We start from the raw sequence: 17,526 nt of genomic DNA on the forward strand, positions 1-17,526 counted from the left end.
CACTTGCGCGGCGTTGGTGGCGGCGGCGGCGTATTCAGACAGGGGTTAATCAATATGCCCCCTCTCAACTCTCGTGACCTCAAGGCGAGCCGGGGGCATAAAAAAGGGTCACCATATTTGACGGGGTCCTGAAAAACCATTTGGGATGGAGTGACCATATACATCGGTTCACCAAAATAATCATTTAATCAATTTCCCATAATTGACAGTTCACAAAAAAATCATATAAATGATTAATAACTAATAATCAATTAACAATTTATTCGTCAGAGTATCTAAGTAATTGGCAGTCTGATCCATATCAAGTTTGCAGAAATGAAAAACAGCAATTTTTATGGTATATTCAGCTCATTTAACAATCATTTTTTTCATTTGCCACAGTTTTAGAAGTGAATAACAATAAAAGTATTTTTCAAATTAGCAAATAAACATGTTTTAACGATATATATTTAGCAATGAGAAATACATTCCATCCTCTATAATGTAATGAAATGTAGATTAATCAGCACATATACAATGCTTTAATACTGAAAGTTGATATGAGTTTGACAGCATCAAATGGCTGCCTACGTACACACGTGCAACCCGTCTTCAAACATGTGCTGCCCATCCCTCTGAAATAAAACTCTTCTTCACAAGTAACGCCCTTATCAATGCTGACCGCTTCCATCTCTACACATGGTGTCCATTTCCCATTCCATGGTGCCTCTCCTGGTTGAATGGTCAATGGTCTCACATCATATCAGCACGCGTAGCATACCTCTCAGTGGTCATCTTAACATCTCATTGTTGAAGGATTTACAGTTTCAACCACTATTCACACGCACTAAAATTAATGATCACAAACCCTGAAATCCATTGATGTTTTTCTCTTATACTCATCATTATAATTAATATACTTTGGACATTATATTTGGTTAATCTCATTACCTTAACTAGATGTTGGTACTTTGAAAATTGGATTTGTATTACTCGAATCAGTTTCTGTGACAGCTTCTAAAAATAAGATGTGAATATCATGAGATCCAATGCGTGTTCAATGGGTATTCAAATATGAGCAGAAAAAAGGTCACACAACACACGACAGCCATCTTGAGTCCGATCGACCCAATTACATTCTCGTGCTGATGCAAAAATATGTGGAAAAATCAAGATATTCAATCAAAGCCTTTTTCAAAATTTCCCTTGAAAATTTCAGAAATGTGTTAAGTGCCGATTTGGGGGAACTGCCAGTCGTCCATTTCGATTCTGATCGGGTCAGTTTTCAGGACGAAATGAGAATGCATAGATATCTATGAGTGATTCACAGTCTCAATTGATGACACACCAAATGGTGGAGCACCATGTATGTCAGCCCATTATGTTCGAAAATATGGTGACCTGACCACCAAGACTCATGTAACCTTGAAAATATGCACAAGTAAAGGGTGTACCATTCCATAGGCTGCATATCTGAAATATATCATTGTTCTGAAATATGTTTCGTTTACAAGGTGATCTTCAAGTATTCAGCACTCCCTGGTGGCCATATAGAATATCATGTGACCTTGAAACTTTGTGCAGGGGCTAATCATTCCACCATCTGCAACAACATCATTATCAAATTAGCTTCATTTAGAGGTTTATCAGACATCATCTTTTTCATGTATTACGCACCCAAGGAAACAAATGTGGCCACCAGTCAGCCATCTTTGATCCAACCACAAAATAAAACTACATATAAAAACATACTTATGTTTTCAATTACAATAGAGAGCCAATAGTTTAGATCTCTGGACTAGATTGGTCCATGGACCAGCTAGAGAACTAACACTATAGTGTACGTACCTGCTGGGGATTGGATAGGAATCATTTGTTGAGTAAGGATCAATTTTTGAGTGATTGATTGTAATTCTTGTTGTTGACTGATAATCACTTCCTGCAATTTCTGTTGTTTTTCATGCAGCTGATGAAATAATGCCAATTGCGTCGGAGTCATATTGAAACTAGCCAGAGTTAGAGGCACCTAGATGTAAAAAATTCAATGATTCTCATTACAACATATTACACATGTATTACAATACATTACATTGACTGGAAGGAAATGTTAGAAGAGGTTGTCTGTTTGAGTAGCTGTTTAGGATCAACCATGTTGATGCTTATAGAATGAGTTCTGAGAGTAACTTTTTGTTAGCTCTGTGTGGCACAAGTTGTAACCACTGAATATAAACAGCTGATATTTTGTCATTAGGAGGGAAATAGGGGAAAAATTACAATTTTTGGAACTAAAATTTGTATTTCCGAGTAGTACTTACCCTTTCCTATGGTTTTTGCCAATATTTTCTAAATTTGGATTGATCGCCAATGGTTTTTCTATACGACCCGGCCCTGCGGTATTGCATTTAGCCACCGACGAAATCCGCCATCTTTTTACGTCATAGCAGACCAAAAAAAACAGCTATGCGGGGCAGGTGGGCGGGATTCCCACCATAGGAAAGGGTAAGTACTATTCGGAAATACAAATTTTAGTTCCAAAAATTGTAATATTTCCGTCGAGTACTGTACCCTTTCCTATGGTTTTTGCTAGACTAGCCTAGCACAAGGATGGTGGGAAAGGTAGATAGAAAAACCACCGCTCAAACGCAAGGTAAGAGGGAAAAAGAGAGCACTTACCCAAGCACGGAATGGAGCACTGTAGCACAGGGAAGACCGGTTGGCCACAGTGAGTCCGTCCAGCTCAGGGGCCCCCCCAGAATTTTGCGAAATTAATACTTGCAGATATGAGCCCAAACTATGTACAAGGATACACCCCCTGTGATCCTGATAATGCAACATAAATATTCTACACTAAAGGGTCCGATCGGAAAGAACGGACACCTTGAGCCATGACAACAGGACCAAGTGAAGCTAATGAGCCTAACTGGCCTGAAACATCCCGTAAATAAAATGACGTGAATGTCGATGGAGAATTCCAAAAGGCGGCCCGACAGACTTCCTCCAACGGAGCACCAGAAAAGGCTGCGCAGGAAGTAGCCATAGACCTCACTTGATGAGAAACCACTCCCTCCGAGGATAGATTCTCCTTCTATAAAATGTCCTCGATCAGTGAAAAGACCCATCGGGCCACTGTGTCCCGTGAAATATCACCCTTTAGGTGATCCAGCAGCGGAATAAATAACCGCTCCCGTGAACCCCTCCGTGAAGCAGAGCGATCTAAATAGAAACACAACGCCCGCACAGGACATAAAGTCCTGTCCGGGATGCCCGGTTCCACTCGATGTTTTAGGGCTTCAATTCGCCATTGACGCCCAACCGAGCCCGGTCGTTGGTTCTTTGCCAAAAATTCCAAAGCAGGCCACACTGAAACAAATTCCTTCGCTGGCCCAAATACAATATGACCTTGTCGGACTGAAAGCGCATGAATCTCAGAGCGACGGGCCGAGCAAGCCAAGAACAGCAAAAATACAGTCTTTTTTGACAAATTTGCAAATGACGCTGCCGAAAGAGGTTCAAATGGAGCCTCCATTAACTTCTTCAAAATTACAGACAGATCCCATGGTGGAACTCTCCTTGGTACCCAAGCTGGGAAATAGAAAACCCTGCAACAAGCTGGGATATCCGATGATCCCCTGCTACATTTGGCCATCCAGAAGCACGCAATGTATGAGAAATCGCGGAGCGGTAACCTTTAATAGTTATGACCTGCAAACCTTTTACTACAAATAGGTGCAGTAAAAAATCTGCCAATTGAGCTACAGAGGGTGAGCATGGATCAATTTCCCCTGCAGCACACCAATCCGCAAAATGACTCCATTTGGCATCGTAAATGGAACTTGTTGATGGCCGCTTAGATCCTGCGATAAAGGAGGCAGCCTGTTCTGATAAGCCTGAAGCGGACAAGGATCGCTGGAAAATGGCCAGGCGAGCAGATTTAACCACTGGCTGTTTGGATGATGCCGAAAGTTCCCCCGAGACAGAAGCCATGGGAAATTCGGAAGAATCCTTGGGTTGTCGCACAGTAGGTTGAGAAGTGGTAGGAACCATTTCTGAGCCGGCCAACATGGTGCTACCAGAACTATGTTGCAATTGACTGATCTCTCTATTTGATCCAGTCCGCGGCAGGACTGATCCGGACTTAAATCGGTTGGAGGTACGGGAATCAAGGTCTCCCAGTTGCCCTTCGACCGAGACCAGAAGACCTTCCAATATTGTTGCAAGCGCCTGCTTCTGAGGCGGCCTAAGGGCACCACCAGACCCATGGAGCTGATGGAGCCTAGAAGCCGTGACCAGTAACGAGCTGTTCTCGGGGTTGTGGACACTCCCGCTACAGCTTCTTGAAGTTTGGCTACTCGAGCCATAGACGGAAAGACTTTGCCGATTCGGAGATCGAAGTCCATGCCGAGATAAGTGAACTGTTGGGCCGGCGTCAACTGAGATTTTTCCCTGTTTACGCGGAACCCTAGCTGATGGACTAAGTCCAAGACTATTGCCTAAGTCCAAGGTCATTGCCTCCCGACATTCCTGAGCCGAATTCGCGACTATTAACCAGTCATCGAGGTAAACGAACAGTCGAACACCCCTTGACTGAAGTACCTTCTGAACTGACTTGACCAACTTGGTGAAAACCCACGGGGCCGTACTGAGGCCAAATGGAAGAGACCTGAATTGGAACTGGCGGCCTTTCCACTTTATCCTGAGAAATCGCCGAGATTTTGGGTGAATTGGAACCTGAAAGTAAGCATCTTTCAGGTCCAACAAAGCCGCCCATTGACCCGGACGGAGCCCTTGAATCACGTCCTTGGGCTTGGTCATCCGGAACCTTGGAATGTCTAGGTGCCGATTGAGGGATGACAGATCTATCACCATCCGTTGACCCCCTGTGGCCTTTGGTACCATGAATATTCGAGAAAACCAGCCGGGAGAAGTTTCGTTGCAAACTGATTCTATCGCTCCCTTCTCGGCCAATTCCTTCAGAGCCGGAGAGATTAAGGCCTCCTGACCTGGTTTTGGCCGCATGTCGGGAGATGACCTCATCAGGCGCGGTCGCCTTAGGAAACGGAGACGGTAGCCACGAGAGACGACACGGGAGGGCCAACCGTCTCCGAAAAGGTCGGACCAGTGGGTTGCTGCCTGCTGCAGACAACCTCCCACTGGTCCCAAGAATTCATTTCGAGTTTTTCCGAAAGGAAGAGCCCCTTTTTGGAGCCTTCCCCTTGCCTCGATACAAACCGGAACTGTTACGACTGGACGAGACTTGACACGATTGTTGAAGTTGCGCGCTAGTTCTCCAACCGGCATCCGAAGCCGCCTGAGAAAGCGCTGAAGTTTGAGATGGTCCTGTTTGCGACCGTGCCGAACCTTGCCCCGCCGGCGTCGGACCAGAACGCTTTTTCCACGGAGTTTTTAAACATTAAAAGTGTTAGTAAAGTGTGATTGAAATAATTCATATATATATACGCATGAATAACATATAAATGAATAACTTCTAAAATCAATGTAGTAAAAAAATATGTATAATAAATGGAATCAGAACAACCACAAACTATCAATATTACAAATAACACTGGTGTCATAAATATATACTATAAGAAATGTTCTAAGTGTGAATTAGATAAATTAGCTTTAACAGAATTCAGTAAGCGTAAGATTAGCAAAGATGGTTTTCAATATTGCTGTAAAACTTGTTTTAAACTATATACCAAACAATACCGAGAAGATAATATAGAACATTATAATTATTATATGGCAGAATATATGAGAGTAAGATATCAAACAGATCTTAATTTTAGATTGAAACAATGCTTAAGATCTAGATTAACACAATTATTCAACAAAGAAACACATTCAGAAACACTAATTTATTAGGTTGTTCAGATGAATTTCTCAAATCATGGATTATATTTCAATTCGATGATAAAATGAATATAGATAATTACGGGGATTATTACCATATTGATCACGTGTTACCAATATCTAAATTTAACATGAATGATGAATACAATAAAAAACTATATTTTGAATAGATCCGAATAGAAATTCTTTAGCTTTAACTAGCTAGTATCATTTGAAGAATACTTATAATATTTTTTCTGCTTTTTTTCTCTAATATAAATGTCAAAGAAATCTAATAAGAATAGTATTAATATTGAAAAAACATTAGATGATTTGGGTATAAGTGATAATAAAGATACAGTTGTAACTAATTGTGCTCAAGTTAATTGTAATATAGATTATGAATACTATTTATATTGTAAGCATCATCTTGAATTATTAATTGCTGGCGGGAAATCTAAGGATTTCTTGGGAAAAATAATAACTTTTCAAGAATTAGATGCTATGAAACCAGATAAAGTAATAAAATATTTTAAGATTTATGAAGAAGCAAGATTAGCCCGAATAAATGATTCTATTTCAGATGGTATTGTCAAATGTTACTCTAAGTTATGTAACCGGTTAATACCAATTGATGATGACTTATATAGTGATTTTTATATGGTGACAATATATAGTGATTTGAAAAATGACTATTTAGTTATGACTGAATTACAAAAATGGGTTGGATATGCTTCATTCCAATTAGGATCGGTTATGACATTAATTTCTACTGGTGTCATAACATTTTCGAATATCAAACCTATGGAATATAAATCAGGTAAGAACGAAACAGATGTACTACACCCAAACGGTGAAACAGAAAATGAATCAGAGCAATAATTAACTATAATAAATGAGTGATAGCGTTAAGAAAAAGGCTAGATCCGAGAAACAAATTAAATGGGCAAGAGAATTAGGTAAAAGATCTTCAGAATTAAAAAAGCTAAGAAAAAGAAATTAACTGATATAAATGAATCACAGAAATTATCTGATATTGATTCAAATAATAATCCATCTGATTCTTCTAATGCTGGAAGTAATAATTACTTATATATTACAATTGGATTAGTAACAGTTATTATATTATCTGGTGTAATATATAAATATAAGTATAAATCTGATGATAAAGATGATTCCAATGATGATTGGAAACTTAGTTATCCATGTACAGACAATAAACCTATCATACCAGAAAATAAGTCAAATCATAAAACCATTGAAACTAAATCTAAATTATTATTAATGGATTAAAATAAGATGGAAAAAGAACAATATTTAAGAGATTTATATTACAACCCAGAGAGTGAAGTATCATATTCTAACGTTTCAGAATTATGGAATAAAATTAAATCTGATAAGGAAAATGGTAATATAAAATATAGTGAATTAAAATCATGGTTACAAAATCAACCAACATATCAAATACACAAGAAAATGGATAAAACTTATTTAACAAGAAAAGTTATGGTTTCATATATCAATCAACAATGGCAATCAGATTTAATTGACATGAAGAACTTAGAGGAATACGACAAAGGATATTTCTGGATATTAAATGTTATAGATATATTCAGTAGATACGCATGGTCAATTCCAATCAAAAATAAAACTGGAATAGAAGTGACAAATGCTTTTCAATCTATATTTAAAGAAGCTATTCCAGATAAGATACAATTTGATGAAAGTAAGGAATTTTATAACAAACATTTAAAAAAACTATTATCTGATAACGATGTAGATTATTTTTCAACACACTCAGATAAAAAAGCATCTATTATAGAAATATTTAATAAAACATTGAAAACTAGAATGTGGAAATATTTTACTGCTAATGAAACATATAAATATATCGATGTATTAGATGATTTAGTGAAAGGTTATAATAATTCTAAACATTCAAGTATTGGTATGAAACCTATACAAGCTAGAAAAGAAGATAATTCAGAAATAGTTTGGAATAATTTATATGGCGCGTTTGTAACACATGATTTCGGTGAACCTAAATTTAAAATAGGACAACCATAAGAATATCTAAATATAGAAAAACATTTTATAAAGGTTATATTCCAAATTTTACTGAAGAAATATTCAAGATTAAAAAGATAATATTAACTAAACCTTTTGTTTATAAATTAGATGATCTAAAAGATGAAGAAATATTAGGTTATTTCTATGAACAAGAATTATCACTTGTACCAAATCCAGATGAAATAGAATACAAAATAGAAAAAGTATTGAAAACAAAAACTCTTAAAGGAAAAAAGTATTCTTTGGTGAAATATAAAGGATATGATGATAAATTTAATGAATGGATTTTATCTAGTAAAATTAAAAGAATAAATGAATAAAGGTTTATTTATATTTGAACCGCATAATATGTTAGTTACTGGAGTAACCAATTGTGGTAAAACACATTTCATATTAGATTTGTTAGAAACTATTTATAAGAATCATTTTGATAATATAATATTATTCTGCCCTACTTATGAAATGAATAAAACATATAATAGAGATATAGTTAAGATAAAAAAGTTTATTATATTAAATCCTAAAACAGTAAAAGAAAATTTAGATAATTGTATAAAAATAGCAATTGATACTTATAAAGGATCAAATACATTATTCATTGTAGATGATTGCGCAAATTTACATGATTCAAAAGTTAGAGAAAGTGAGTTATGTTATTTAGCTTTCTCTGGGAGACATTTTGGGATAACAACATGGGTTTTAAATCGAAAATATAATTCAATTGTTAAAGACTTTAGGGAGAATATAAGATTTCTAGTTTTATTTTATAACAAAGATAAAAAATCTATGCAACAATCATTGGAAGAAAATCAAATTATACCTACTGAATTACATGATGAATATATGAATAAATTAAAGAATAATAAAGGTTCAAAATTATTACTGAGATTACAATTTCCTTATGAATATAAATTTATAAAATAAAATCCTAATTTGGAATATTATAGAAACTAATTTATATTTCTATATACTAGACGTACGTAAGAATGCAAGAATTCTTACCTTTTTACTTTCTTGGCAAGAATCTTGGATTCTTACGTACGTCTAGTCCATAGAAATATGAATTATTAAATGAAATATATAATAATGAATAAATTATATATTAAAACTATATAATTTATGTTTATAATTTATATTTATAATTTATGTTTATAATTTATGTTTATAATTTATGTTTATAATTTATATTTCTTGGCAAGGATTCTTGGATTCTTACTTTCTTACTCATACGTCTAGTGCATAGATATATAAATATTTTTATAGATATATAGATAGTTTTATAATAATTATTCTAATTTTGTTTCTAATACATTTATAAAATCATCTTCGTTTATATCAAATTCTCCATAAGTCTTTGGCATATTTATTAATTCTATTTCATCCTTCATTCTACGTTCATCATCACTTAATCCAGCTTTTATTCTTAATTTTTCAAAGTAATCATAAGAATTATCACCATCAAAATCAAATTCAAAATCATTTATTAAATCAAATAAATCTAGGTATCCATTATATATTTGGTCAGGATTATCTTCTGCATAAGCTAATAATTTATCGAATAACAACTTAAAGAATATATAATATTGTTTAGTTTCAGGATTAACATATTTGATATATTTCTTTGGTTCATCTAACAATGGTAACATACCCACATCTTTATAAACATTAATTAGATGTAATTTTGATTTATAATGAGTAATTTTATCAAAAGGTTCAATTTTTTAATTACACTAATCACATATTACTTATTTTTCATTTTCTATGTGCCCCTTAGATTTTTTATGTTTAGAAAAATTACTTTTAGAAATATCTAAATTACAAATGTTACAATGTTTTTTAGAATCATCAATTATTTCATTATCTGTTATATCATTATCAATAGTTTCAATTGGGTTAACATTATTTATTACATTATCTGTTATATTATCTATGGTATCATTAGTTTCAATTGGGTTAACATAATCTTTTATATTACTAACTGATATATTATTATCATTATTATTCTTTTCTTTTTCTATATGTTTCCTTGATTTCTTATGTGATGCCTAATTTTTATATGATATATATTTCTTACATACATCACAATATTTTGGATTATGATAATCTTTTTTTGATTCAATATCATATGTAGAGGGTATATTATAAGATGTAGATGCTGTTACATCTTTTATTTTAGTTTCAATATTAGACTATCTTCTATTTTAGTTTCAATATTATCTTCTATTTTATATTCAATATCATTCTTATCTTCTATTTTAGTTTCAATATTATTTTCTATTTTAGTTTCAATATTATCTTTTATTTTACTTATTCTATATTTGAATTGATTATAGTAATCTCCAAAATACTTAATGTATTCATCATAAGGTAATATATAATATATATCTGATATCATTTCACTTGGAGTTTGTATTTCATATATTCCATCTTCCATTTATTATATAAATTTTTATTTAAGTTAAAATTTTAATACATAACACTATTTAATTGAGAATTTACAATATTTAATTGCGCGTCAGATATAATATAAATGTGCATTTTAAAATTTTTGATTCCTTTATTCTTTGTCATGAATAATTGTATTCCATCTTTAGTGTTCTGTAGTTTTTTCCCAGAACCATGTAATGAATTATCCTCTGTTGTTCTAAAATCTAACCATAATGCGTATTTATTACCGGTATAATAATCAATTTGATTAATATTACAATTTTCAGATGATTTCACTTTTTCATTCATAAAATGTTTTCTAATTTCTGGCCATTGATCAATCATTCTCATTCCTTGACAAAATATTTTATTTGCTATTCCTTCGATAGTTATTTCTACTTTTGTTATTTCAGGATTATAATAATTATCAACATTTATTGCGCCATTAGTATATGTTGCAATGGTAAAAAATATTAATATACCTTTAATAGATCTTCTTGGGAAGTTAATATTCTCATTCATTATTTCATCATTTGCATTAATAGTTACAGTTTTAAATTTATCAATATAATCATATAATAATGAAAATCCTTGATTGTATTTAGTTTGAATTATACTTGAAATATTTTCATCAGTTACTGTATCATATTCTAAACATATATTCGATAATTTATAACTCATATCTTTATTAACGCTAGATATTACGATTTCATTAACAGGAGCAAATGTTATTTCGAATATAACATCTTCTTGAATTGCGTATTTATATAAAGGTGCATTATTATTTATCAATTCAAAGTCTAATGGAATTTTTTATTTGCTTCCATATATACTTTTTATCAATTTATCTATAGCATTAGTTAATATTGCATTATGTGCTTCTGATCTTAATTTATTTTGCTTTTCTGATTGGATGCCTTGAAATATCATATTATTTCTATTTCCTTTAGTTAGCCATAAATCTTTATAATGCATAAATAAATTATAATCATCTAATGAGAAAACTGTTTCTGGACCAATCTTTATAGTTAATTTTTTAATCAAATATCTTCCAACATAATCAACAACATAATTATTATTATTACCAGTTACTTTTATATCGGCTGATAAATAAATACTATTTGGAACATAAAAAGTATTTTGTGTTAATCGAGGAATTCTAACATATAAAGTTTCATCAGGATTAATATTAGAAGGGTTATGAGTAATTATATGATGTGATCTTTCTGCTTTAATAGCATTAGATATTCTATGATTCTTAGAAGGATTGATATAACTCCCACTCATTTATTTAACAAAAAAATTAATTATTTATTTTTTATCATGTTTACTAACCCAAAAATAATAGCACTTACAACTGTAATTGAAAATAAAATAATATGTTCAGCAGCAAAGTTAATAATGTTTCCTGCAGATTTCAATATAAAACCAACAATTGATGCAATAACTCTATTAAACCTTCTATTTTAAACCTTCTACTAAATAATCCATACCTTTATTTGTTATATTGAAACCAGATTTTTTTTAAATTCATGAGTAATTTCATTATATTTTAATTCTTTTTTTGTTATTTCTGGATCTTCATTTTCAATATCTATTCTCGATTTAGCTCCTCTAACATATTCATCTGTTGACGGGGCTTTAGAACCAGGAACAACTTCTGGTAAATTAGTATTATATTCTGTTTTATTATCATTACTAAAACTTGTTTCATCAAAATCAGGTGGTTGTTCATCACTTATACCAGGTTCATCTAAAGGATCCATTGTAAAATCTTCTCCACCTTCTGCCATTTACATGATAAAAAAATTAAAATTTACAATATAATATTCCTCCGATTACAATTCCTATACAAGTTAAAGCTAATTTAGTATTTTCATGGCATTTATTATCATCATTTAGTTTAATTATTTCATGTTGAATATTATCAGTTCTAATATTTTCTGATGTATTATAATCCGGTTTAGAATCATTATTTAATTTAATATTATTAGTTTTAGTTTCTGTTGATTGAATGTTTTTTATTTTTTTCACCTTCCATTAATTTTGGAGCAGTAATAATCTTTTTATTTATATCATTTAATCCAAATGAATTATTTATTGTTGCAGTTTTAATTAGATTATTATAACCAATTATGTTTCCCATCTTTAATACTAAATCATTAGAAATAATTAATAGATTAGGGCCTATACAATAATTTAATCTAATATGTGATTTATCTAAATAATTTTGATATCTTACAATGTTTTCTGGAATCGATCTATTTTTATCATTACGAATTGAATCTTCAAATAATACTTTGAATTGTTTCTGCGCATCGAATGAAGTGTTATCATTTCCAACTATTGGTGATCTTGTGCACCTAAAATACATATCAAATAAGTTCTAATCGATTGATTTATTCTTTGTATTCCAGCTTTAGTAAAACCTTCACCATTTTCTAAAATGAAATTAACCCAACCATTATTATTTTGTTGTTGTATATTATTATAATATTTTGGTAATTCATTCCAATTTAGTGTTCTTATATCTGAATTTGTCATTATTTTTCCAAATTCTTTAGTATAGAATATTCCTAATCCACCCATTGTTCCAATTTTTGCTCTAAAATCTTTATTTGAATTAATATTAAATTCATTACATATTTTATAAAACTTAGAAAAATTAATATTATTATTCAATTCTTTAAAATATTTTGAACCTGGTAAAGGACATTATAATTCATCTAATATTAATTTTATTTGAAAATATGTATGAAATCTAAAAAGTGATAACATCAATGGTAAACTTGGTTTGTTTAAATGATCATTCCAACTAATTCCACATCCTGTTGTTGCGCAATAAACAGCAAAATTTAATTGGTTCTGCCAATACTTCATATTAGATTTTAATAACCATTGTTTTGCCTCATTTAAATTTTTGAAATTAATTGTATACACATGAAATATATTTTCCATCTTTACATGAAAATTATTACATTCAGTAACATAAATATATAAATCAATAAATGAATTTAAAAATTCATTTCTATATGTAATATCTTTATTAAAATCTATTGCAGGAATATTATATTTGATTGATTTATTATATTGGAAAGCTTTTGGAAAACTATCTGCCATTTATATAATTAAAAAATTAATAATTAACAAATTCTTTTAATAATTTATCCTGTTCTTCAACTGTTATATGACCATTTAAACTTATTATATAATCTAGTGTATTTTTTAATTTATTAATTTCTTTTATATTAGTTTTAATTTTTTCTTTATTACTTTTTATATTTAATTTTGAACTTATACCAGTTAAAACACTTGAACTTAATCCTAATACACCAATTGATATAGCTAAAGGTGTTAATGGTGAAAATATTGCTAGAAATGTTATTACAGAACTAATTGTAACCAAACCACTGATAATAAGATAATATATAATTTTACTTTTTAAATATTTTTTCTTTTTAACTTTTAAGTCACTTTCAAATTCTAATATTTGTTTTTCTAAATATATTTTTAATTTAGTTTTATTTATATCATGAGGAATAATATCAATATTATCATCCATTTATTTAGCAAAAAAAATTACTAATTAGTAAATCTATATGCTACAAATATAACAATAACTGTTCCACCTAAAATCCATATTATTTCATATTTCTGTTGTTCATTACTTGGGGTATAATAATCTGATAATTTAGGTTTGTATAGATGTAATTTTTCTTTATTTGTTACCGCGTTATATAAACTCATTGCATCATCAACTGATTGAAAATCTCTATGTGAAATCTTCTGATCATATAATTCTTTATTGATGTAATCCATATAGTTTTGCCTCTTTTCTCTATATTCTTCCGCTGCTTTATTGTATTTTTCTAATGCTAAGTGATGTCTTTTTTGTTCTGTTAATGATCCATTTTTATCAATATGTTTAAATAAATAACCACCACCAGTAAATGCTAAAGCGTTAACAATTGCCGATCCTATAATAGTTATAACTGCAGAAGCCATTTATTTAGTAAAATAATTACGCATTTATATAGGAGGAATACATTTTTGTTTTTCCAAATAATCAATAGTTAAATTAGATAAAGTAACTGCTAATGTTAATTTTAAAATATCATTTATATCAAATTTATCAACATTAACACTTCCCATTTTGAATACTTTTTTAATACCATTGAATAACCAACAGTTCCAACTGATAGTAATGCTCCATTATATAATCCAGTTATTATCCACTTATTATCACTCATTTATTTATCAAAAAAATTACTATCATCAAAATATTTAGTTAACTTATTTATGATTAATTCAACATTTATTTCATTACTACTTTTATGATTATCATATATTTTGGTTAATATGTTTTTAATATCATCAATAATTCCATCTTCATTTAATTCATAATATTCTAAAGGTGATTTAATTAAATCAATTACTTTTTCTATATTATAATTTTCTTTATTAATCATTGATGCATTGTTAAATGATTTACTTTTTATATCAGTAATTACATCATTTAGTTTAATTCTTATTTCTTTACCATGTTTAAAATCAAACCCAAAACATATACTCAGTCCAACAGTTATATTCATTTATATAGTGAAAAAAATTACTCTCTACATCTTATAACTAATTCATAAATTACAGGGAAATTATCTAAATCAATTAAGTATCCATTGTGATTTCTAATTTCTAATTTTAAATTATTGAATTTAGGAATGCATGGTTTGAAATCACATTCTGTTAAATTATAATTTATTTGAGTTCCAAATTCTTTAACATTCTTCAATGGTAAAATGTTTAGTAAACCAGAATTACAAGTTATATCTTTAGTTGCTTTGAATGTTTTTGTAGGATCGATTAAATTGCAATAAATATACAAGAGCCCCAAGGGGCACAATGGCCAGCCTGTCAGATTTGCTTTTTATAAATGATGTAATTTGTGGGTTATATTTATCAATATACACTCCCTGCTCAATGTCATTTACATAGTACAATCGTGTGTTAACACAGACAGCAGGAGCGAATGTAATATAGAAATACTAAGTTATTGTATTGTTCAACGCCCCTGGTGGCCATATACAAAAACCAATGAGCTTGAAACTCACCAAGATCATAGACCATGTCATGAGCTACATCTTTCCAATTGATTGTGGTAGCAAAATATGCATAGGTACGAATGTAATATAGAAATACTAAGTTATTGTATTGTTCAACGCCCCCTGGTGGCCATAAACAAAACCAATGAGCTTGAAACTCACCTCAATCATAGAACATGTCATGAGCTACAACTTTCCAATTAATTATGGTAGCAAAATATGCTTAAGTATCAAAATGATGTGGCAAAACTTTTTTTCCACCTATGAATGAGTACTGATGACCCCAATATGGCCGCCAATTGCGTCATAATCGCCTGGTCAAAAATAACCTCTCGGATATAAAAGATCCCTTTCCAAAGAATACCCATTACAAATTGCAATGAAAAATGGCACACCATTAGAAAGCTACAGGACTCAGAATTCAGGCCAAAATTAAAATGTTTGGGAACAAAAAAGGTCACAGGACGGCCATCTTGAGTCCGATCGACCCAATTTTTCTCATGCCGATGGGCCCTTGGGGGATACAAATATATACGAATGATCAAGGTTATTGATAAAAGTGTCTTCAAAATTTCCCTCGAAAACTTCTAAAATGTGTAAAAAGTGCTGATTTTGGCGAACAACAATGGCTGCCAGTCGGCCATCTTGAATCTGACAGGGCCAGTTTTTGGCCTGAAGATGTGTCTAGGGTAGATACACGTATAAACCAAATATCAAGACATTACCTTGAAGCGTCTTCAAAACTTTGGAACTCTCAAGAACTATCTAGATGGTTATCTCTCGACTCAATAGCTTCAAGACCCATCTCAAAACAACTTTGTTCCATGCAGCATACCATTAACTCTCGGAAAGCGAATTGGATTTAACATTTTTTTGGCAGAATAAAATTTGATTGAATTTGCAATTCGAGCACATGGCTAATTAGCATATCAAGTTCATACACTCGATTTGGGAAAAGCAATTTTTTGCGAACCTTGCGCAATTGTCAAGGATGAATTTTCTGTAGAGCAAATGAAAATTCCTCCCAAACACCAAATCAACTAAAGATTTCATAGAAATTGATCTTGAAATACGATTTTAAATCAAAATAAAACTCGGAAGTAAAACAATAGACGATACCGCGGGTTCACGTGAACACCTGATTTCTGTAAACGAAATGTTGGTTGTGACAAAATTGTTCAGACAGTTTTAGGTGGTAATTAGTACGGAAACGTAACGACCATGGTTGACTTATTCGATGAAATCAGGCCTATGTGATATCCAAATTTTGACTTTTTTATTCTCCAGACCTCCCTGATATAGAAATAAAAAATTTTGGTGGTACGAATAGTGCAATTACAGCGCCGACGGCGACAGAGCCGTGTCAGAGATCGGCGGAGTGAAAATTGCGGAGGTGGACGAACACGAAGAAGAAGGCTATTGAGCTACTTGAATCGCGAAAACTCCTGGCGCGGCCCCGACGCTTTTCGTTGATTAAGTAATACAAATATCAAGCAATGGGTTTTCACAATCTACCGCCATTTCAATATCACTCCAAAATTCAAAGAAACCTCGAAATATCGAACCGCAACACTTTCGGTAGATATCGGCAGCTGCCCAACCGGGAAACTTATTTGTTGATAGCATCGATAGGATCCATCATCTCCCGTCAAGGGATTCGAACCCACTAAGCTAAAGCCGTGCCACAATCGGGTCGGGCCAATCACAGCGCTTGTAACAAACCACATTAGGCTTCTGTGGAATTTCCCAGTAAATGGGCCAATCAGCGAACACGTAGCGAACGCGGAAGTATTGTCGCGTGTTGATACATGACGTCATGCGCAAAAGCGCCAGTAATGAAATCACGATAATTCACGTGAACAGCTGCTGATATTTTTAGATAAACCAATCACAGGGAAGACACAGCTTCCTGATTGGCTGATAAAAATTGAAATTTTCCCGATTTTATTTTCGTGAAAAATGCAGAAAACATTTTTATGAAAGCCTATTTCAAAATTCTGCTCGCTACCATTCCGAGAATGGATCACGCTTAAATACGTGATTTGTTCGAATATGCCCTCACTTGGCAAGCAAAAGAGCCTTTTGTGTGGAAACCATGTCATTTAAATTCGCTCCATTT

The 17,526-nt window shown here is 31.8% G+C and overlaps 1 protein-coding gene across 9 annotated transcripts in view; it reads right to left on the reverse strand.

The window, feature by feature from the left end:
• Positions 1-233: 233 nt before the first annotated feature.
• The window catches only part of LOC141905945 (circadian locomoter output cycles protein kaput-like), a 41,071-nt gene continuing 23,778 nt past the window's right edge, over positions 234-17,526 (reverse strand). For 6 of the 9 annotated variants that reach the window (XM_074795067.1, XM_074795068.1, XM_074795063.1 and 3 more), the window contains 3 exons: positions 1,828-2,005; positions 931-996; positions 234-826 (listed from right to left, as the gene is read on the reverse strand). In XM_074795067.1, coding sequence (XP_074651168.1) covers positions 932-996; positions 1,828-2,005 — 243 coding nt within the window. In that variant the 3' untranslated portion in view covers positions 234-826; position 931. Of the gene's footprint in view, positions 849-930; positions 997-1,827; positions 2,006-17,526 lie in introns of all 9 variants that reach the window. The other 3 variants (XM_074795072.1, XM_074795071.1, XM_074795069.1) reach the window with 2 other exon arrangements.

The sequence above is a fragment of the Tubulanus polymorphus genome, chromosome 5 (assembly GCF_964204645.1).
Source record: "Tubulanus polymorphus chromosome 5, tnTubPoly1.2, whole genome shotgun sequence".
In the NCBI taxonomy this organism is placed as follows: domain Eukaryota; kingdom Metazoa; phylum Nemertea; class Palaeonemertea; order Tubulaniformes; family Tubulanidae; genus Tubulanus; species Tubulanus polymorphus.